The 14,849-nt window shown below is 41.5% G+C and overlaps 1 protein-coding gene across 2 annotated transcripts in view; it reads right to left on the minus strand.

Moving 5' to 3' along the window:
- SLC4A4 (solute carrier family 4 member 4) overlaps positions 1 to 14,555 on the minus strand; it is a 231,176-nt gene extending 216,621 nt beyond the window's left edge. Inside the window, exon 1 of one of the 2 annotated variants that reach the window (XM_080589204.1) lies at positions 14,483 to 14,555. In XM_080589204.1, the coding sequence (XP_080445330.1) occupies positions 14,483 to 14,493 (11 nt within the window). In that variant the 5' untranslated portion in view covers positions 14,494 to 14,555. The remainder of the gene's footprint in view (positions 1 to 14,482) is intronic. The other variant, XM_080589201.1, reaches the window with a different exon arrangement.
- Positions 14,556 to 14,849: the final 294 nt, after the last annotated feature.

Raw genomic sequence — 14,849 nt, forward strand, 5'->3', positions numbered from 1 at the left:
CTCTCAGATCCTGCCTAGAGATGACAAGCTGCTTGCACAAGCGTTGTGTAGCAGGGGATGGCAGAGGCACCTAGTGGCTGGGGCACTCACCTGGAACACAGAGAACGTAGATTTTATTCCTGAGGATGCCACTGCCCTGCTGAAACAGCATGAGCAATGCTGTGCTGTTGCACATGGTCTGACTTTCCCTGTCCTTACAATCGGAATAAAGATCCTTGACTCCTTCTATAACGCACTTTGAGAACATCAGTAGAAATTCATTTATGTGCATTATTAGCAGAAAAGAAGTGCAGAAACTTGCCCCTCTCAGTTATTTTGCTACTGGGACCAGGTTTTCAGTCAGAGGCCCTGACATGAATTTCAGAAAAAACTGCTGACTTGCCCAGAAACGCTGGCAAAGTTTCTTTAACTTCTCTATGCCTTAACTCCCATTGCACAAACACCAAGGATAACTGCCTTCTCTGAAGAGTCTGAGAATTAAGGAACACAAAAGAGCAAAGGCCCTGAAGTGAAGGGAGAGTATTCTCAGCCATGCATTTCAGCCATCCTGGAAGAAAAGTAGGGCATATCCTCCTTAAAAGTACAGGTTTATTTTTCTGGAATGTTTGAAGTTATACACCAATTTACAAGTTCAAGGATTTCCTAAGGAACTCCTTAAGGACTTTTCCTGTTAACATTTTTTCCTCTCCTTGCTTTGTTTTTTAAAATACTTGAATAGTCTGAGGCACTGAGTAGTAAACAAAATTAAAAACTTAAGTTTGTATTTGTTTTTTAAGTCAGAAGCAAAAAGCATAATGTTTGTCAGCATATTATTGTCTCTACAGATTTTAAATAAGCTACAGTGCACAGCAGATAGACACAACTTGACACACCTAATGCATCAAGTTAAAAATAGCAAAACTCAGGTTTTGAAAACCTTTGAGCTTGCTTTCTCAAGAGGAGGAGGAAGGCACCGGTTCAAAGAAATCGGCTGTGCAGACACAAGGCTCTGGCTGCCAGGGAGGCAACAAGTGTTTTATCATCATTTGTTGGACTATTATAGGACAGCCCGAGTAGAACTCGCAGTCCTGTTGTGCCTTTGGTGGAAGAATCCCTGGCTTGAGGAGCTTATAGACAAATTAGGTCTCAACAGGGAAGTGACAGGAAAGCAAACAAAGACAAGGAGGAATAAAGCAACATGTCCTTTTTCATGTGTAGGAGCTTGACTGTTCCAAAAAGATCAGAGCCCCTAATTATTCTTCAGTCAGCACACTGTCCATCAGACCACAGAGTATCCAATTCTTTTGCCTCTTGAGAGCTCTTACAAATTTCTATTACTCTCCTGGGATTTCTATTTATCTTTTGCTGTTCACTCTTTTGACACATGGCAAACCGAACTACAACGTGGTTTATCCAACAACAGTGATAAATCATGCACTTAGGGGAAGAATTTTTATGCACTTGTATTTTTGATGAGAATCACAGATAGAAGAGACACAGGAGACTTACAGCTACCCATATTGCAATACGTAACGTACAAGACCTGCCTTTCACAGGATAACACAACAATTCCTGTTGCTAATACTACAGGTGGGGTATAAGAGCACATGGTTTAAGCAGATAATTCTGTGAGACCTTTTTATGTAACAGTTTTCTAAGGCCTATTTCACATTCAGGACATAGCAAGGTAGTTAGAAATAGTTCACACTCCTGCGCAACCAGAAATTTCATCAGAAATTCATCCTGTGTTAGCTACTTTTCCAAGTTCCCAAATATCAGCAGAATATTTACAGGCCTTTCTATTCCAACACTTCTTTGCACATAGCTTTGCAGGAGGGCATTATGGCTTGAGTGCTGCATCTACAAGCTCACTACCACAGAGACCTGCGGCATTTTGCATTTCAGTTCCAAAACAGCACCAAACTCCAAAAATGTGTGCATCATATATTGCTCCATAGAGAAAATATTCAAATTAAATTTCCAAATCCTGAAAAATTCTCAACACACCCAAATGCTGTTTAAACAGCAATCAATCCCTATCAATCTCTCTCCCTGGTTCAGTAAACCTTTGCTCTCCAATATGAAAAAAAATAAATAAATCAAGATTTGCTTTACTAAGCTAGTAGTACCTTCCCAATAGCGTCATCTACCCTCTCCCATCTGCCTTCCACCACTAAAGGACTTGATCACCACTTGAATAACTTTCTGTTCTCATCTCCCAGTTGCTGGCATAGAAGTGGGATAAAAAGGAAGCCTAAATCCTGTTTCTTCTCCCTGCAAGAAATTCCTTCTTTCTAATTTTGACAGCCTTATTGCAAAGGCAGGAGCAGAAAAAGCCTACTAGACTACCAGGTCTATCTGGTAAAAAGCATTTGTTAAGTGGGCCTTAGAATTGGAGATGGAGGGGCAAGGGGGAGAAGAACACAGCCATGAAAATAACCTGCAAGGAATGACCTTCCTTTTCAAGCCAGTGTAAAAGAATTCAACTATGAAAGCTGCAGGCCCCTCCCTGCTTTTTCCCATGTCAGTGATTCTGCCTATTCAGTCCTCATCTCCAGGGAATGGATGGAAACTTTCAAGCTGGTCAGACAGGGAATCTCTCTTGAATTGATGTGCTCCTCATTATTAAGCAGGGCACATATGTGATTTTGGAGGAAAAGCTGGACAGGAACCTGGGTACCTCCTTGGTTGTTAACTAGTAGCCAGACCCCTGTCTTCTGGGCATACCGTTCAGATACGATTCTTGTGGTGCTCTACATCCAAGTATTATTTTTTTCCATCTTCATTTTTCTCTTCCCTTCCAACCAGATATACAAAGTTTCACTCTATCCTTGCTGTTATATTTTTTCATATCCTTAAAATCATTGTTGGAGTTGCTGCAAGATCTAAAAGTGATTATAATTAGCTCTGTAGTATTTCTTCTCACACTTGTGCATGACTAATCAACAAAGACACCACAACTCAAAACATGAGGGAATTTATGTGATGCAAAGATGTAAGAAAAGCTTCTTCCTCTCCATGCTGACACCTAGTTGACACATTTGTTGTCACTGGAATGCTGTAAAATGTCACATGCCACAGATATCACTGGACAAAGTAGTCCAGCTTCTGAAAATAGGTTTCATTTTTCTAAAGCCAGAGAACTTGATCACTGCTAACTCCAGTCCTGCTGTGCATTGTTAAAAGCTCACCAAAAACAAGAGCTCTAAAATGGACCCTGCAGTATCTGTTTTTTTTGTTTTGTTATTTTCAGCTAGTCAACCGAAGAGTTTAGAGTACTCCCTCTTATTTGAGTTTGAGTGGCAAGGCATTTTCAGCAGTGATTTAATGGCTGCCTAGAAAATCCTCCCTCTTCTGCCAACCTGCCAGACTCTCCATTCGTTGACCCTGAGAACACAGTACAAAGCCAGGCTATTCACCAAAGCACTTTCCCCAGTGTGGGATGGAGTAAGGTGCGTCTAGAAGAATAGGCAGTTAGGCAACTAGGGAGTGCTGCTGCAGGCATGAGTGGTTTATCTTCTGTTTCATCTCTTGTGCTAAGGGAAGACAAGAATGGACATAATAAATCTGCATAAATACATGAAAGAAAGAAACAGCTAGCAGGAATCTGGGGTGATCTGGGAAGACAACTCTGTTGTTACCTAGCTGCTCTGTCACAATGAAAAAAATCACATTAGTAAAAGCAGTCATCGCAAAGACAGTGGTCATCTTATTAAGATGAAGAACCATCTAACTAATCAACAAAATTGATTTTTTTTTTCTTATTTTATTCTGAATTTTTTAAACATCTGCCATAAATATTTTTGTAGGAAGGTGTCCTTAGGAAGCTGTCTAGACTACCCTGTATGGGAAGAAAGAGGAATCCTTCTAAGATACTGCAGGCCAAAAAAAGCACTGTGGGTAGAGATTCCTACAAGAATTTTTGCTAGCATTTTAACCAGGATGCCTATTCCTTCCTGCCTACGTGGCATCCTCTCTTTTTCCTCTATCATCAAGGTTCTTAATCTACCTCTGTTTTGCTCTCTAGCACATGGCATTTTGATACTGTTCTTCAAGTCAAGAGCCTCTCTCCCCTCGTCTCTACCAATGCCACAATTACTTCCATCCCTTATCTATATACATTACTTGATCTCTTTGATGACTTGCGCAATGTTTATGTACCATTTGATCTTTTCTGATTGTATCATAGCAACAGACAACAATTTATGGTGAATACTGTGTGAACCCTCTCCAGCAGAACACATCTATGCGTCCTGCTGGTTTCTTGGGTAATGCTGTATTCTTTGGAACAATAAAGCTAAGTCAACAAGTTATCTTAATTTTACACTAAAATTAAAGCAGTTGAACATGATTTATTTTAAGTCCACCGGTTTTATTGAGTACCAGGAAGCAGCAAGAATGTGTTACCACCATTGCAGCCCACAGCATTTCATCTATGACATTCACACAATACTGCTTGCAAATCTGAACAGTCAGAACAAAAACCTACATGACAACCACACACAATAAAATCTCAATGTGCTTAACCTATTCGTTTGTCTAAACACATTTAGAAAAGAAAGTTCAAAAACCTTCAGATATGGATTCAGAAGAGTTTCTCTGAGTCTACATAACCTTTAGGAAAAATGTGTTCCAACAAAGATCCCCAGAGTACTACAGGAAAACATAACCATTCTTTCCTGTCCCTAATTATTTTGATAAAAACGACACCACCACTTATATGCAGCCCTCTCACAAAGATTGGTATTTATAAGACAAGCTACCTTCTGCGTTGCAGCATCCTTGCCACAGGTGTAAGGATAATACAAGTATCAAGACCTCTTAAAACCTTATAAAAATTGCTGTTATGAATACAGCACAACTAACCTGAAATGCTAACAGAAGTGTATAAGCGTGAAAAGTGGCAGTTTAACATATAAATAAAACCAAAGGGAACTTAATATTGCTGGAGCAGGGCGGGTTGATTCTCGCTTCTTAGTCACTTGGTGATGCCGCGCTGTTCTACAACAGGAGGACTAAAATTGTCCTTTGAGATCCCAACGATGATCCCATACTTTTCAGAGGTTACTAACCTTACAGGTTCAAGAGTTATAGATATCTTCTCCCATATGCTTAATAAAGTCACCTGAACCTAATCAGACTATTGAAATGGAAAACAATTCTGGGCATCTCTTTGGAAGAGTTTTCTCATCCCCATCATCATCCTGCATATCCATTTCCAACCTTGTGCTAACTATCAGTCAACTTACAAGAGAAGTAAGTTTCAGTCGAGTGCAAGGAAGGAGTTCTCAAAATATCAAGCAAAAAGAGAAAGCAACTTTTATAGTGCAACAGCCCTGTGTTCTGTTGAGTCACTTCAAATATTCCTGGTGTCATCAGACAATGCCATAGAGTTTATGTGAGTCTTGTTAAACTCCTCGGGTAGCTAAATTTCCCCAAAGGTAGCTTTGATCACCAACCAAACACGGTCTTTTCTTTTGCTGCTGAAGGTGCTGTGTCAGAAAATAGCACTCGACACAGCTCCTGTGGACATAACACATCTTTTCCTATGTACAATGGTGTAATACTGGAGTGACAATCTTATATAGAGGACTGCACTGCAGCTATACAAATTCCTCCACTTAAGTCCCAAGCTACTGTACTTTTCATAGCTGCTGACTGAGCTTTAGCCTGTCTCCCAGAATAGGCTGCATTCTAGTGGCAAGCAGAACAATTCAGGCATTTCTTACCAAAGCAGCCAGGAAAATATAATATTTAAGAAATGTTTAGCATCCACATTTATTTTGTGACCAAGCATTCCTGGAAGTCTTTAAACAGCCTGTCTTGGATCTGTATAGAGAAGTGCCTAAAACTACAAAAGTATCCAGATCTTGCACAGTTTTCTAACCTTTGTTGGTAAAATCCCTCATCTACTAAGTAGCATATTCCTGCTCACTTGGCAATTGAAACACATTCTCCATGATCCTTGCGAGAGTCTCTGCTTACAGAAATAGTCCCAGGATCTCTCCTGCAGGCTCTAGGACAGATTTCAAGGGTTGGCTTCATAATACCATGTTCTCCCTTTTTTGGAAGGGCCCACTTACATCTGCCTCTTCTTACTCACTTCTCTGCCTACCCTGGACAAGTGTGGTCTGGCAGGAAAAGCTGACTATTCTATTCAGGCTTTAACCTTTCCCTATCTGCCTTCGTCTGGTGAGATCATTAAACTCCAGTACTACAGAAACATATTCTCATCCACCATATCTTGTTTTCCACAGTGCTCTGCTCTGCTCACCTGTCCGGCTCTTCTGATATTGAACTCCTAAGAATACACTTCCTCTCACTCTTGGTCATTCGTCATCCTTATTCAATCACTCATCACAACCTAACAGTTATCACACATGCAGCGCCAGACAAGGAAACTTTACAATGAACAAGCAGTGATCTGCAGCATCTGGTGCAGCATCTTTTCCATGAACACCAGATCTACCCCCTTTCCTCTCCTAGTTAATAAATGAATGGTGACTTAATGGAAGAGACAGCAAGAGGAAAACAGTTTTCAGTCCTAACAGACTAACTTCTTTTACCTGTGTGTTCTTTAAAGCTTCTACCATCGTTGTGCACACCGACTTTAAGTACTGCTTGCAGGGTCTGAAATCAGATTGAAATCTCACACAACCTGGGACATGAAAAAGTTGGCCTACTTTTTCCTCTTTCAGCATCCTATCAGTAACATAAATATGATTTATCTGCAGTATAGGAAACAGAAGAAGAAAAATACAAGTTGCTCATTCATTCCTGTTGTGTCTCTTAAAGAAGTCCATACGGCTTTCCTCAGCCATATGGAATTGAATAGGTAACACACTAAATATCTTAAGAGGACACATTTGCCTGCATCCACAGTTATGTTACCTCCCTCTGTTACCAGCTGCAAGACAGTAATTATGCTGTGGACCTTCTATAAAAAGAGACAGTGGAAACAGCAGCAGCACAGAAAGGACTCGCCTCAGTTACAGAGCAGTGCCCAACTCATACAGGGTACCCCATATGGACACTGTACAGAGTACCAGTCACCAGCCTTCAGCATTTATCACCTTGCTTTACAGCATGGTACTGCAGAGGGTGTAATTGCAATGACCAAAAATGTGTCACAGTCACATAGTCCTGGCGATAACAACAGACAAGTGTCTATCAGTAACCTCAGGTTATGTTCAGCTATCCTTCTGCTAAGGAAAGACTATCTTCATTAGCACAAAAGAGTTTTATTGCACTTGTAAGTTGTGTCCCACCTTGTTTGAACCCACTGAGGACAGAAGTAACAAAAATCTGTATAACAAATTTATGGCTGTACAGACATTTCCATTAAAAACAAATAAGACAAAACAACCACCACCAACAGAATGTGAAATCAGATTTCTAAAATAAAGACCTTTCCCAGTTTACACATTATTAGTGCTTTCTTATTTCCAACTGGAGAAGTAATGGTTTTGCAACAACAGCCTGTGTTAGCGCATCCAGATTTCCTGCTGTTTAGTTTTTACTTGCTTGAACAGCTCAAAGATTTCTAATCCATATTATCTATATTTTGAATGGAAATGTAGTGTTCTCAATGCATTTTCAAAGCTGCTGCAGATATTTTTAATATATAAATATCCTAGACATATGAAATACCCAGGCACAGATCCATGTTTAATTCATTTAAAGTTTTTCAACTTGCTCTCTCTTCAGTGTAAGACTATCAATGAAATGCTTGATTTCTTTTGTTTTCCTCAGGGTTGATTAGCACGCAAAGCAAAAACACACTGTTGACTGTTTACAAATAATTTGTTATATTTCTGTGCCCATTGCATAATACTTTATAATACACAATATCAGTGCAAAATAATACTTTAAAACACCAGAATTTCCAATTTCATTGCTTGAGAGGTAACCAACTGCTGTCTAAAGCAATATATCCATAGATGTACTGGACCTCAGATTCAGTCACCTACCATGGAAAAAATAACCTCTCTAAACTATGCTGAGAGCAAGAAGGAAAGTAACTAGAACTCTGGGGCTTAATCCCAACTTACCCTGCTCCCCCAGCACAGTGGGGAAAGGGACAGGAACGTGCAAATAGGGTCAGGGTGAAACTGCTTTTCTTGGTAACAGTAGAATCTTAGATCAGGAACTTCCCAACATCCAATTCCCCTTCTTCTTACTAAAATCTCATGCCATCAACACGCAGCAGAGGAAGGAAAAGTAATAACTGCTCTAATGTATTAACTCCCTTTTACGGAAGAAGCCTTTGAGTCTCAGACCATGTAAACAAATACCTGCCTTTTATAAAAGAGCAAGGACCAGAAACAGGTTCTCTGACACATTCTGGAAATAAACACATTGGTTCTGCCACCCTTATCAGATGTACCTGATCTGAGTCTCAGCAGGGTTCACTGTTCTAAGCAAACAACAGCACGACTCAGGATGGCAGAGCCATCATGACCTTTACTGTTATTACTCTTATCAAGGGCATCAAAGAAACACAGTTCCTTAGAAGCTCAGCCTCTGGCTTCACTTTTCTACCAAAATGAGGATCCAGCTCTTCCTTTTAATTGCTTATTGTTGTAGGGATCAGCCCTTGCAAGGTGTTTTGTATGACAACTTTTTACACAGAAATGAAGGCTGGAAGAAGACCAAAGATGAACCATCTGAAAACACTGTTGTTAGTACTACTAGCTAAGCCTGCACCCCCACAGTCTACAGTGGCAGAAGCCTAAGCCTTGGAAAAACTTGCTTTGGATGTGTCAGTGATCCTTCTTGCCACATAATGTAATAGCTATCCTGAACACATTCAGTCATTCAAACAAATAAGCATAAGGAAACAAGATGAATTTTCTTCTCCACTCTATACAGGTAAAAATTTCTAGCACAGAAATGCAGTTCTGGGGCTAAGGCTATGTGGGTTGCATCATCCCTCCCATTAAAAGACTTCGCTCTGAAGTCCCAAAGCAACTCTTAGAAGAGACACAATTTCCAGGCAAGCAAGCAATTGCACATCTGCTCACAAGGTCTTTCAGATACCCATTTTTCTACATTTTGAGAATAAACACCAACTGCATTCCAAACCTTCAGCTGGTTTAAATAAGACCCAGCAGGAACGCTGCACTTTTTGGTAAACCACACTCCATTTGAAATCCCTCCAGGACGATCTGCCACTCTTGCAGAATGAAGAAAGAAGGCAAGGGCATTCCCAACACAGCTCCAGAACTTCCAAACACGTCAGAGGGAGGGAGAGACAGCTGTGCCCCACACACCCACCACCAGGCAGCCGTCTGGCCTCCCGGCTGCCCCCAGCAGGAACAGGTTGCCCACAGGGCCTGGGCAGCTGCCCCAGGCGCCTCTGCCCTTCAGCACCACGGCCAGCGCTGGAGCCCGGCACCCAGGGGCGAAAGCGGGCAGAGGCCAGGTCCTTCCACGCGGCCCTTCGACGCAACCCAGTTGGAAGCGTCTGCTGGTAAGCCAGGCCTCCAACACCGAGAGAGTTAGCAACACCTCAGAGCCTCCTGTCTATTTCTGTAACAGCATATCTGAGTTGTTTTCAGCCATTTACCTAGATGGGTTTTCAGTTAGTTTCAGCTTAACGGTACTAAAGGATGCATCAGAGGTTGACTTGGCTGAAAGAAGCCTACAATATTTATTACAGATCCCAGGCCTCCTGTAAATGTGTACCGACAGGCATCTCCATTTAATGACAAACATTGTCAAGATCCAGACGGAAAAAGTTTATAACTACCCCAAGTTAATAAATCAAAGTTATTGCATTAACTTATAGGCTTCTTTTGGTTTTAATGAGATTTTAGATTATTGTGCAATGAGACCACTTTTCATACTGCCAAGTCTGGGAGATTATTTGCTAAAACCATAGTAAAGAAACTCACTAAATACCACTTCAGAAAGAGGTCATTCTTCAATGCAGTTGGCCATAAATTAACCAATGCAATTACCAGAAAGTTCTAACAGTGTGCTGAGAACACTCTGTGTGATGTTTACATCAGCTTAGGCTTGTGTTAAAATGCACGCCTCATTCTGAACAACTGTGCAGCTATGATGTCTTCATCACATAAGTACGTTCAAAGTCAGTTCTGAGCTAAATGAAAACCAGAAAGCAAAACTAGCCTTCAGCATTCCAAATCATTTTTGCAACTGTATTTTTTTATTATTTGTTTAAATGTTGCGCTGTAACCTCAGATTAGAAAATACCAACTGCTGAAATGCAACCTCCAGCACAGTGCTTCCATCCTACTGCTCATTTCCTGGAGAGCTCTCTAACTCTCTCTCTCAGTTATTAGCTATTCTTGCGGTCAAAGCTCAGCAAGCAAGCAGCAACTTTGGGTGGCAGAATTTTCCTGTATGCAGCTTACATTGCAGAGACGCCTTCATTAACCTCCCCAGCTATGCTCATAGGCACCCAGGCTTAACAGAGTTACATTCCTACCTACATCAGTTCTATTGATGTTTTGCCCAGGTGTTTACTGTCTTGGGATAGCCAGCACTTGCCAAAGCAGAGAAATGCCTGTTCTGGGTAGACACTGGGTCTGGGGACACCTGCCTGGTGACAATTCCTGTCCTGTGTGGCTGGCATCTCAGCCCTTTCCTACTCAGGATCAGCATGCCATTTGTCTGGGCATCAGCTCTTCCCAAGCCAGCTGTCAGGGGCTCTTCCCACCCACAAGGCAGATTGCTTTGCTGCTGGGATGACTGTCTAATGACAGGCACCCGTGTTTGGCAAGCTGTTGGAATCCCACAACCGAACTATAATAAGCACAGGGCATGACTCAACTTGAAATGCTGTCTACTTTTTAACTGGCATTGTGCCATAACCCATATGTGATCAAGAATTAAAAAAAAAAAAATTAAAAAGTGACCCACATCCTCTTTCAATTCCTTCCTTCACCAGCAGCGCCTCACCCACACAGCAACCCAAGTGGCTTTGGGAACCATATGGTGCGGCACAGATGCTCCCCGCTGCTGGGACAGCGGGATAGAAATGTGTGCCCAGTCACCAGTGAATCATGATGCACTCCGGCTGAGAAGGGAAAAGGAGTGGGGCAAGCAAAGCAGGTTTATTTTCTTAGGGTTATCTTCCACGCACCAAGTTCAAAATTAACTAAACGTGAGACAACTTGCAATTTGGTCAATAGATGCTACAGTGAGCTCACCGCTAATATTCAAGCCCACCCTGATGTGAAGTCAGCATTTCTGCCTCACTGAGCGCAATCTCTATCATCAACTGCCACTCTGAACACACCATATACATCAAACTTGCTCCTACAGCAACTTTAAGGCATTCTCTCATATTTAAATGCTGACTTCACCTACAAGGTCACAGAAGACTTAGTGAAAAGAAAGCAGTAGCTGTAGTTTCTCATTTGAGAAATCAAAACTAGTTGCTGCTTTTGCCAACAAGCATTCCTCTCAAAGAGGAGTAAAGCCATGTTCGGTCCAAACAACACCAAGCAGACAAAGTAGCTGGCAGCACACTGTGACAAGCACAAGGAGAGTAACACCTCACACCATCTAAGCATTTAGTTTCAGCTACATTCTCAGCCCTCTGACTATCACTAGCACCTAAAAACTTTCTTAAACCTTTGCACAGACACAAAACAGGGAAAGCTTTGAGTAATCAGAGTTAAGAAATTTTCATTAGAAATGTCATGGCTGTGAGCTGAAGAGGCAGAGTTAGCCCTTCCCTGAATGCCGGGGGGGAAACAGCCACAAATGACATCCTCCATAGCTTTTGCTGAGAAAACAAAGCACTGGAAGCATGACTGCATTTGAAACACTATCTCAGGCAATGAGCTAGCCCTGAATTCATGAAGTAAACACTTAACCCTCTGTATTCTCAGCTTTCACACTTTCACTCTTTGGATTCAGGTCATTTGCAAATAGTTGGCCCAAAATGGTGGATTTTAAAAAATATATAAATAAATAAAAGAAAATTCAAAAGAACAGGTGGCAAGCCAGCCCTTAAAACAATTCATTCTGCTGCTTGATTTTTACAACCCAGAGGTCACAGAGTTCCGTATCCTAAAACTTTGCGGAAAGCAGTGACGAAACGTTCGTGTCTGTATGTATGCATATATATATATATATATATACACACACACACACTGTTTTTTTTTTTTAAATTACAACAGCTATTAAAAATGAAGAAACTATTCCTTTTCTGAAGTGTCACATAGTTCATTAAAATTGCAGTTTGGAAGCAGTCCAGTTCCAATCTCTTCCTCTGAAGGAATTCCATGCCTTAAACAGTATGCCATAAACATTACTTCTTCTAACCTCCTAACGAGACAGATAACTATCAATAGCTCCATTTTAAGCAGATGGTAAAAGACAGATGCTAAAACATTAAGTGGCATGACTGAGCTCTAGAAAGTCCTGTGGTAAAGTCCAGTGACACACTTGATTGGCTGCCCTGCTTTTTTTTTTTTTTTTAAACAGTGGAAGATTTCCAACAACTGTCTTCCCCTTCTTCACTGCTAGAAAGGGGACAAAAAAATAAAATCTCAGGTTGTGCACCTGAAAGCAGTGATATTCAATACCACCAAACATTTTTAGAACAAAAATGAATGGCCTGGGATAAATGGCCTTCCCAAAACAACTTCTGACTTCTTCCTTTTTAACTTCTCATTGGCCTTTTGATTTTCAGGTGAGCAACTTACTCAAAAAAATACATACAACTCAAAAGCATCTGTTTAGACTAAATCCTTACTTACCTACTGCCTTAGAGGCTTGGGGTTTTCATCCAAACTGGTGGTGTTGCTTCTTTGTTTGCCAATCCTTCCATAGTTTTATGAATCTGACTTCTCAGATGCTCCTGACTAACCAGGCAACTTTAACCTTCCCTTCTTGTTCAGGTGACATTAATTGCTTGTAAAATGCTGTCATCACTACCATGCTTGTCAGTGTTGAATCCCAGATCATCACCTTATAACAAGACAGGTTTTCTAGTGGAATACCTTAACGTTTTAGGTCATTTCTCTGAAGTACCACGGTTTTTATGCTGGCCAACCACAAGACAACAGCACCACCCAGTGGCCCTTTCTTCAGACAGCGTTTGGAAGAACTATGGAGCATGAGGTTAAAGATTTTTCAGAAATAAAAAGTTACATGAACTCCCTCTGTTTCAATTGCGCAGGTGATTTCTCAGACAAAGTGGAACTTGATTCTAAAAGGAGCAACCCCTAACAGGACAGATCCCTTACAGGACAGATAACCACAAACAGTGGCCATTTCTGAAATCTTGTGAGTCCCTTGTTTTCAGACAGCATCGGGTTTGCTTGCCAGAGATATCCCTTGTATATTTTCCTGTGGTTTACACATTCAAAACATTATTTAATACAGTCATTCTAGGGAAAAGCCCTTATATCTAAGAACGGAATGGTTCCTCAGTGAACATAATAAAACAAGAGACATTACCTTTAGTTATCTGAGCCAAAGGACAATGAGAAAAGAAGGGGGGGGCGAAAAAAGGGGGGGCTAAAAAAGGGGGGGGGGAGGGGAAGGGGGAGGTGAAAAAAGGGAGGGGCGAAAAAAGAGTGTCAAGCTGAGGCAGGGGAGATTTAGGCTGGACATCAGGAGGAGGTTCTTCACCAAGAGGGTGGTCACGCACTGGAACAGGCTCCCCAGTGAAGTAGTCACTGCACCAAGCCTGTCTGAATTTAAGAAGCATTTGGACTGTGCACTTAGTCACATGGTCTAAAATTTTGGGTAAACCTGTGCAGTGCCAGGAGTTGGACTTGATGATCCTTATGGGTCCCTTCCAACTCAGAATATTCTATGATTCTATGAGAGAAGAGAGAGTAGAGGAGAGAAAAAATACCATAAATGGCAGTTCTGTGAAAAGGAGGAATAAACACTGTACACTCTTGTTATGAAAAGAACTAGCATGATCTCATCTCAAAAGGGATTTAGGTGCTTAATTGACTCTGCAGTCAATTTAAAAACCCAGAATTCCTGAGTCTGTGAAGGTAAGTTCAGATTTAGTAATAAAATGCTCTTTTACCTACAAAAGACTATTCTGAAAGTCAACTGTAATTAAATGCTGACAGGTCTTTGAACTTAAACCTTTTGTAACAGTAGCACGGACACAGTGTCCCATTGTTAAGACCATGTTTTAAACCCTGAAGGGACCTGAGTTCCTTCTGTGACATTACTCAGGCACGGCACAACCCGAAATTCTAACCCTACTTTCTTTCAGAGTCACAGGGCTACAGAGATTCTGCCCTCAGGACTTTTTCCCCACCAGGCTGCAACCCAGGGCATACTTGCTCAGCCCACAGGCACTGCCCCAAACATACCGGAGGATGTCTGTTTACCTTAACACTAGAGAACCAGTCTGTTTTTCCTCTCTTCCCGTCACATAACTAAAAGATGGATGTGCCCAGCCAAAAAATTAAGTCATGTGTACAGCTGAAGCATACAATGGTTACAGATTGGTCAGAAACCGATGACCACAACCATGGCTGTGGACTTCCTTTACCTTTGATGCATTTCTGATCTTTCCTTGTACAACTGGAATAAGTCACCTTGCAGCTTTACAGCAGCATACACCGGAGGACTGCAAGAGTCTCAGACATGGCCAGCCATACCAGGAGCTGTACAGGTGCCTAGGACAAATAAAAGAGATTATTTATCTTGTGCTCAGAGGCCTCTGAAAGGGCCCAGGGCCAAACTGCAGCAAAACAGGACTGTCCGTTGCCAGGTGAAACAGTCAGCAGCCCGGCTGATCCAGGCTTCAGCTTAAAACTCTTCTCAATTAGCTGTGCAGGCCCTGGGGCTCTGCTGAAGGTGAATTCCCACCAGGACACCAGACCAGCTTAACACGGAGCAACAAGCAGCTTTTTTCT

The sequence above is a fragment of the Anser brachyrhynchus genome, assembly GCF_964034855.1.
Source record: "Anser brachyrhynchus genome assembly, chromosome: 4".
Classification (NCBI taxonomy): domain Eukaryota; kingdom Metazoa; phylum Chordata; class Aves; order Anseriformes; family Anatidae; genus Anser; species Anser brachyrhynchus.